Raw genomic sequence first — 9215 nt, forward strand, 5'->3', positions numbered from 1 at the left:
TTCATTCAATCGGGTGCAACCAATGAGGTAGAATAAATAGAGATCCAAATCCGCCTTCCAGGACCTACCGTTTCGCGGGACAGTTTTTGTTGAGTTGGAGAGTTAGGCCTAGTGAATGAACTTACTCAAATCGTGTTGCCGCCATCTATCGTGATATTGGAAAACTAAAACTTAATATATTTTGCAAAAGTGTCTGCTTATAGAAACAGATGGCGCGAACACGATTTGTTTAAGTTGAAACTTAAGCCTAATTCTCCTACTCAAATAAATCGTGTCCCGCGAATCCCAGATTTGTTTATTTATTCTACCTCATTGGGTGCAAAACTTTTACACCAGCGGTAATTAATTTTATTTATTTTGGGAACTATTTATCAATACGAAATAGATAAAAGAGAATCCATTGAATAACTACCTCATTATTCATTTAATCTCTATCAAGTAACTGGTATCCAACTACGACGTAATTATGTAATTAATATCATTCTAATAGTCAAATCGAGGCGCCAAGACAAATATGACTATCTTCAACAGCGCCATTTGATAAAGGATAACGAAATGGCAAAATATCCTACTTTATATTGGAAAAGGAGTGAAAAAATTATTGTAACCAGTTTTAAGAAATTAAACAAATTTTTTATTTAATTTAAAAATTAGTGCAAAAAATCCTTAACCATTTCGGGAATCTTGAAAATTTAAGAAGATCATGTTGGTGACGACCAATCCACGACTAGATACTATCCGGTTTGTACCAAACCTTAACTTACTTTAAAGAGTAAGTTGCAAATTATTCGACTTAATTTTGTTATTAAACGAAGCGCGTACGTTTAAAGTACCCATAAATAAAGTTTCGTTGCTTTCCGTTTCGTAGTTAATTATAATTTATCAGTAGACTACACGTGATTTATCATTGGCCGCTATACTCAACATCGAGTATAGACTTCAATACCAAATGTAGATGCTACCGATTCCGTGGCCGAATCCAAAAAATCTCCTATAGAACCATGATAAACTACTTCTGAATTTTGTATGCGATTGCTTAAAGGGTTTTAAAAACACGCTAAGTTGGCATCGCCATATCTAGCAAGGATATTACAAAAATGATCTTGGTAGGATAGTGGGATCTATGTAATCTACCAGATGCAATGGGAAAAACTCTGAAAAACCGTAGTCAATGACGTCACTAACTAGGCGCGGTAAAATTATCGTTCAAAATAAAAGCCGCAGAGGGGTGCTACACGTAAATTTCATTTTAATATTAAATAAACTTAACGACGGTACTTAATCGAGTGAGTTACATTTTCGGAGGGCTGATGATAAAATGAACAAGAAAAATATAAAGTAGTTAAGTTTCTATTCCGAAAATATATATGCAACTTAATCTTTAACTAAGGAATTATAATTTAAAAAATCTAAAGGTAATATAGACAAATTTGCATAACAATAGACACTGATGAATGTCTTTGTTGTCATAATTCGGATTTGGAGCCATATAAATCCGTGGCAGGCGCGTGTTGTGAACCGTGTCTAGATAATTTTTAATGATTTAGAAAAGCTTTTAAACATGTCAAACAAATGTCAAAATACGACAATGGTGGTAGAATAATTGGTTTTGAATATATATTAATGTTTTGTTCATTGTTGAGTAAATTGTATATTTCAATATTATGGAATAATATAAAGCTTTTGATTACGACTATTTCTTTTAATAGGCTTTAATCACGCAAATATTTATAGACCAGCTATTAAAACATTTATCGCTAACGATTTTATGGTAGCTATAAGGTGAAAAGGGGGTGCTGAGTTCAAAAACAGCTGTTTTGGAAATCCTAAACCAGGAGTTTTTCGGCCAGAGGACACTCAAGGTCAAAAGGTACGCTATCTCGGAAAGGTGTACGTAAGGTTTTAAGGTTTTTCTAGGTGAATAAAAACAATCTCAAAGCCGTGACAGCTAGCGTTTTGCCCAAAATAAACTATTTTTATGGACGCTACAATAAAAAGTCCTGGAAAAGTTAAAGTAACACTAGATTATAACACGAAAAACCAAAGAAGAATCTTAATTAAGCCTTGTATTTCAAAATTGTCTGATTTCCCGCACAAAATATACTGCCAATTTGAAATTAAAGTCGATTTTATATAAAATTAATATTAGGATTTCATGGTAAAAATATACATTCTACTTGAACTTTTCTATTTTTCCGATATTGTGCGACAATATGCCATAATTTTAGAAATTAATGGAATATATCATAAAAAAACTTAATTCAATTAAGATAAATTGTTTAAATACCAGCCGTGTATATCTGCTACGAATTATAATAGGCGCTTAAATAAAATATCTTCCCAGAAATTGCCAAGAAGTAATATTTCCGACAGCCAGGACTCATAATTTATTATTTATATAGTGCTTGGTGAAGTATTAGAAAGCTGTAAACTTTCTCGAACGTAACATCAGTTTTTTGCTAAGCCTTAACATGCCAAAAAGTCACCTGGTTAAAAGGAAACACTTGTTGCATACCGTACTGCAAACGAAATATGTTTAGTTCTAAAGGAATGAGTTTTCATCTTTTTCCAAAAGATAATTTTATACGAAATGAATTAACTCTGCCTCCATGAGAAGCTTTAAAATTGCCTGGTATTATAAAAATATTACATATAATTTTAATTATTTATACCATAAGAGGATGATAATAATAATAATATTATCTTCTTATACTTAGTTTTAAAAACATTATATATGTTACCTTAAAATATATTATCGAAAATTAACATTAGTACGTTCCTTATACACGTGAGCCGACGCGTTTCTTATCTGACGCAAAATTGTCATGAGGGCAAAAAGCGTCTCCATATGGCTTAAATATGACATTGTGGCTAGCCATTCTAACCGTTTAACCGACCGACCGGAAATAGCTCCTTCCCAGAAGAATTTGGATAGGGGAGTAGAAACCGAGTATCTTTTATTGAAGCGTCCATTAGGACAAAGCCTTATAAACGTTGACCTCCTTAACTGTGGTTAAACCCCATATATATTTACATTTCTATATTTCCGACTCGCTGTCAGAACCTTCTGTGCTCCAGTTATTCTTCTGATTCTCTATCATTTTTCAACAAAAATGTCTTTAGTGAACCATATTTATAATACAGAGTGGAAATGTGATAACTTCAAAGCAAGCTATTAAATAGAATTTGTACGCTTAATGTCAATCTCGTCATTTTCAGATGCATAGATTTGGATGTATTTCGTTGTATTTGGGATTAACTCTCACATCATATATTTAGGTTAAGAGGCAAACGTTTAAAAGTTAAAGGTCTGATAATCCTTAAATTAACGAAAGACATAATATGGTTGCTTAATTTCTGAAGAAAACTAAAATCTTGGTTTTTGGGAGAAAATGCGCAAAAAGTATTAAATTTAGTTAAATTATTATAAATAAAATGGTTTGAAGTTTCAAGCATGTAGTATACAGATTTGACTAAAGAGGTCTCAAGTGAATACTGATATAAACTATAAAAACTTGTTTATCCCTGGATTAAAATTTTAGTTTAATTTATACAAAAACATAAGAACTTGAAGGTTGCTATAGCTAGTCAGAACTGGGTGAACAGATCTGAAATGACCTCATTTCCATGTTTCTCACTAGATTAAAATTTAAGTTTCAATAACAGAAGCCATGTTATTGAAAATAATATAACATAAATTATTTTATTTTAAATTAATTTAATATTGTTTTTAATAAGCTTTTTGATATGATTATTAAAAGGATTAATTAACTTTGGTAAATTCGCCGCTACTAATATAATTCCCCGTCTTTTTAAAATATTTTGAAATTATTAATACTCCTAGTATCTCAATAAAGAAGTTATCGTTAGAGGTAAAATCCATATTATAAAGTCCACTTCCCTGCAATTCCCGTAAATATTTCTAGGAAACTAAAATTATTATATGTAAGCTGGCTAGATAGTTTGACTATATGTCAATTTAAAGAGTGGTGCATTATGTTAATGTAAATCTATATATACTAAATTATTTGCTTAACATACATCAAAATTATAGATTAAACTATATTTACATTTAATCAACTGTCATTTAGAAAATTTCAAACGCAGTTAATGGAATTGAGAAATAACGACCCATGACATTTTATCAGAAATTTCCAACGTAGTTAATGGTATAGAGAAATAACGACCCATGACATTTTATCAGAAATTTCGAGGTAAATAGAACCAGAAGTTTATTAACTTATGCTAGAACTTAGTTCTATTATGTACTATAATATTATAAGTACCCAAGGCATTTTTAAAAATTAAGAAAAATAGTAAACAGATAATATTTTTGATACATTCAAACATTTTTATACTTTCATAGTAAAAATAATTCTTTGAGGCTAACCTTGTTAATGTATAAAATGAATTTGATATTTTACTGGCTTTGGCATATTTGAACTATGATCGACAGATTAGAATTTCGCGTGTAGTTCTTGGGAAACTTTACCAAGTCGCTTTTTTCTCGTTAGAAACACTATTTGACGTTAAATAAGTTCTTGTTTACTTTGGTTTTCCCAGAAATGAAACCCTGACGATGATATTCGAATATTTAACAAGGCAAAAATAAAGGCTAAAGTAATTGTTACCACAAAGAAAAATGTCTGTGACTTATGTGGTATTTTTACTATATTATAAAGTAGGTCTGAGACAGCAAGCTTATATGTGACAATTGTCACCGAAATAACACAAAGAAGTGTTGAATGAAAACATCTTGAGTAATTTACCTAGCTTAATTAAACGTTGAATGCAATCGTATTCTTAAATTAAATCTAACACCACTTGAAATCTTTAAAGAAAATGTAGAAACAGTTAACAAAACACTGTTTTATTTAAATAGTAAAAGAGCTTGGGAATATTATCAAAACAAAACCGTGTTATTTTTAAATAGCAAAAGAACTTGGGAATATTATCACAACAAAACACTTTTATATTTTAATACTAATATAACTTGGGGAGATTGTTAAAATTCGTATTGTTATACGAATTAATTTGGCTTGCATACTGAAAATTTTCATAAACTCAAAACGTATTTGAATAACGTCCCTGGTGTTGGCATGGTGTGTCGCGAAACGGTGTACAATATTGAAATATTATCCGTTTAGTAGTGGTCCCGTCATTTTATATCGTAAAATCTCAGCACGCGCTGTAAAGTAACCTTTTTCCATTCGCGAATATCCGAATATTTAAAGAAAAGTTGGCCTTTTTTGGAAAGGTTCGGTTATAGGCGGAGTTTTTTTGGCTTGTAAATGCCGTATTCTCTTCGCTTTATGTAATACTCTAGCTATAAAAGAGAGAATAGCCGTTTAAGACTACGTTAAAAAGTTTTATCTTCTCCATTTATTTTTAGCGCTCCGTTTTTTAGTCGCGAAGAGAAAATAGGAAAGTTTTTCTACACGTATATTTATAAAAACTCGTCCGCGTGGGTAGCGAGAGAGACCGGAGTCCTGCGTGTTACCGTGATACTTCCGAAACCTTTTGATCTTGGAGTTTTCTTTATGATTCGAAGATCATTTCCGCATCCTTAACAAATCCATTCCCATTTGAAGTGTTCCTTAAATTTTACTAAATCCATTTTACTAAACCCTCCAACTGGAAGTGTAACTTAAATTTTACTAAATCCATTCTACTAAACCCTCCAACTGGAAGTGTAACTTAAATTTTACTAAATCCATTCTACTAAACCCTACAACTTGAAGTGTACCTTAAATTTTACTTAGTGCTTGGCATTCGATTAATTTTTATCCATGAATAAAATAAGCTCGGCGATATTTAAATAATATTTATTTAAATAACCAACAGATGAATAAAAATTGTAAAATGTTTAAATAATCGAAAGTGAATAAGCCTATTATTTAAATAAAACAAACAATTATTTAAATAAATACCACTTTTATTCAAATAAATGCTTGGTTGCGTAAAAAAACATAATAAAATAAGTTAAAATGATATTCTTTTTACCAACGTTTTTTAAATAAATCGGAAAATTTGTGGATAATGAATAAACAATTCCGAGCACTAATTTTACTAAATCCATTCTACTAAAACCTCCAACTGGAAGTGTACCTTATATTTTACTAAATCCATTCTACTAAACCCTCCAACTGGAAGTGTACCTTAAATTTTACTAAATCCATTCTAATAAACCCTCCAACTTGAAGTGTACCTTAAATTTTACTAAATCCATTCTACTAAACTCTCCAACTTGAAGTGTACCTTAAATTTTACTAAATCCATTCTACTAAACCCTCCAATTTGAAGTGTACCTTATATTTTACTAAATCCATTCTACTAAACCCTCCAACTGGAAGTGTACCTTAAATTTTACTAAATCCATTCTACTAAACCCTCCAACTGGAAGTGTACCTTATATTTTACTAAATCCATTCTACTAAACCCTCCAACTGGAAGTGTACCTTAAATTTTACTAAATCCATTCTAATAAACCCTCCAACTTGAAGTGTACCTTAAATTTTACTAAATCCATTCTACTAAACCCTCCAACTTGAAGTGTACCTTAAATTTGGTACGCATTTCCAGATCTTTTAAATAAATGGATATTTAGCTAAGACTTGATTTCGATAGTAATATGTCAGTTGCCGAAAGTAAATATTTGGATCTTAGAAGAATTGGTTCTACTTAGTAACATAAATCCAACATGACCAACATAAATCGAACATGACTAAAATATAAGTTAGACGGAAATATTTGTATACCATATATCCAAGTACTAGTTGTAGGAATACTCACCCTACCAGGAGTTCTATAATTATCTTTGTAATATCATCGCAACTTCCTTTGTTTGAGAGTAAAAGTAATAAAACAGTACGAACGCTGCCATTCGAGATAATGCCAATTGAAATTTAGCTTCTTCCTTTGTTTTCATCCCATTCGTAATTTCACGGTTCTTGGGAAATAAAACAAAAGGACGAAATGGTTTTCGTCGCTGGTGGCCCGGGGGACTTACGTCACCTAAGGCCTCGTTTTGGCGAATGGGAAAAATGCGAAAATCGAAATAAGGGCTAAAAAAGAAAATTTTTCCGAGTTAAAAAATTGGGAAGAGAAAAGGCCGATATTGGGCACTGGGGATTTGGAAGTACCCAAATGATCATGCCCTCTTCGCCCGATACGCGCCGGAATATAGGCGCGCTTAGATAATGTATTACTAGTATACTTTGGTGTGATGGAAAAATAATGAACTTCCATCATAGATGGCGGGCAGATGGGCGCTCGGGGAACGGGCTTTTCGACGACCCGAACGGACGGGCCCACCATTTATCATAAACGGATATTTGCCAAAAGGGGAAATGACGTAAATGACGTTCGACGCTGATTATTTCCCTTCCGCTATATCTAGGCCGCTTTGCTTTTAGAATTCCAGTAGCCCTTCGCGTAATCGCGTTCTTTAAACGCGTATCAATGATATAGTGAAAGGCGGGCTCACCTTCGCTGTGCACCAACGACAGGAAAAGGATTATCCCCAGCAGAACGCACAAACAGGCTCCTTTGTTGAAATCATTCATTTTCACTAAACGGAGTGGCGGCACTGCAGCTGCGAAGCCTGACTGAGACATAATCGTAAATGCCACCCGACTCGAGCGTAGCAGTCACAAGCGGATTCGCGGAGGATGTAGTGGTAGTCACGGAAATCGGCGACACTGGCAATCATAATAATATCAGAGATTCCGCGATATATTTATGTGGCGACGTTAAAGAGAGCGGCCTGGAGAGAGGCCTCGCGAGAGAAAAAATATCTCCGGGCGAATTTTCCGCGAACCGGTTCCTTGGCCCGGGCGAAATGCGCGAAATTTGAGTGGAGAAAAGATATAGATTGTACTCAAAATGTCGTAGTTCGCGCGAATCACGACGCTCCGAGTGTATGTATGTTTTTTTTCTTCCTCTCTTCTCTCGATAGAGCGCGATAAGATTTTTAAAGAGTCGAGTAAAGAAATAAACTGTTTGCTCCTGCCGTTTGACGCGGGACGACGGTCGCTCTTTTCGGAGATTGCGGATGAAGAATTTCCTCCCTGGGGCCAGAGAGAAACCGCGCACCAAGTTCACGGAGCTCAATCCTCCGCCGCAGAGAGAGAGAGAGAGGTGGACCGGAGATTAAAAGTATAAAGGTCACACCACCAACGCCTACCCAGATAGTTGGGTAAAAGAAAAGGCTAATAAGCTGGCGAGGTCGATCGCTTCTATTTCTGCCGGCGAAAGAGTCGGCGGCCGAGAGCGGAATCCTGGTCGAATAACGATTTCCCCTAAACCGGACAGTCGTTGCAGTCTCGCATCCCGGTGGCTGCGGCTGAGGCACCCTTATTCTGCTCCGGAGGAGAACGATATTTGGGTTCGTCCGAACGGATGCCGGGGCATTCCTTCCTCCCGAGGGCAATCGCGTCCGAGAGAGAGAGAGTGGGTGGTGGGTGGGTTGTAAAAATAGTCCAGTTGACGCGACAATCTATTCACTCTGTTTGTAATAGCCGCTAAGAAGGGGGAGAGGCGAAGACGCCCTCGCTGGTTGAGCGTGGCGCGTCTCGGCACTTCGGCTGACACGAGTTTCTGGCTGGGAAGTTCTTCGACTGCGAGCTACGAAGAATAGTATCTCGGTGCGCGTCCGCGGGTTTCTTCGGCACAGCGCCCGCTACTTGTTTCTCGCTGCTCGATCTCTCCTTTGGCTGAAAAGCGCTCCGTTTCCACCCCCTTCCGCGCCGTTCTCTCTGTCTCGAGCGACATCTACTGGCCGCTAATCTCTGCAGTGCTCAGCGCCACCGATCGATTCTGGCCCATTGCCAGCCATCGCTCGAAGCGCCCGCGCGTTCTCCGTCGCCGCCCTGCCACCCCGAATAGACGCGCGCCAACGCTACGTAGCGTAAGGTTCCTCTTTTTGTACGTTTTCCCTCTCTCCCCCGATCGCGCACTCCACCCCGGCCGTAGCGGCCCTGTCTTTCTCTATGCCCTCTTTCTTCTCCGTAGGCCTCCTCACCGCTCCCTTCTTCCCTTTCTCGGACTGGCCTTTCCTTCTCTTTTAGCGGAAGAGAAAAACCAGAAAAAGGGAGAGAGAGAGAGAGAGAGAGAGAGAGCCGGGACGGCTGCAGGTGAAAAATGAAGGATTACTGGCTCGTCCTTTCCGCTATTTTCGGTGGAGATAAAAAACCTAGAGTGTACTAAAAAGGAAT

The 9215-nt window shown here is 36.0% G+C and overlaps 1 protein-coding gene across 1 annotated transcript in view; it reads right to left on the bottom strand.

Annotated features, from left to right (window-relative positions):
- Positions 1-8742, bottom strand: part of LOC149942921 (lachesin-like) — a 167987-nt gene extending 159245 nt beyond the window's left edge. The window contains exon 1 of the mRNA XM_090178336.1: positions 7487-8742. Coding sequence (XP_090034462.1) covers positions 7487-7616 — 130 coding nt within the window. The 5' untranslated portion in view covers positions 7617-8742. The remainder of the gene's footprint in view (positions 1-7486) is intronic.
- Between the last annotated feature and the right edge of the window lie 473 nt (positions 8743-9215).

The sequence above is a fragment of the Leiobunum rupestre genome, chromosome 6, assembly GCF_980474605.1.
Source record: "Leiobunum rupestre chromosome 6, qqLeiRupe1.1.hap1, whole genome shotgun sequence".
In the NCBI taxonomy this organism is placed as follows: Eukaryota; Metazoa; Arthropoda; class Arachnida; order Opiliones; family Sclerosomatidae; genus Leiobunum; species Leiobunum rupestre.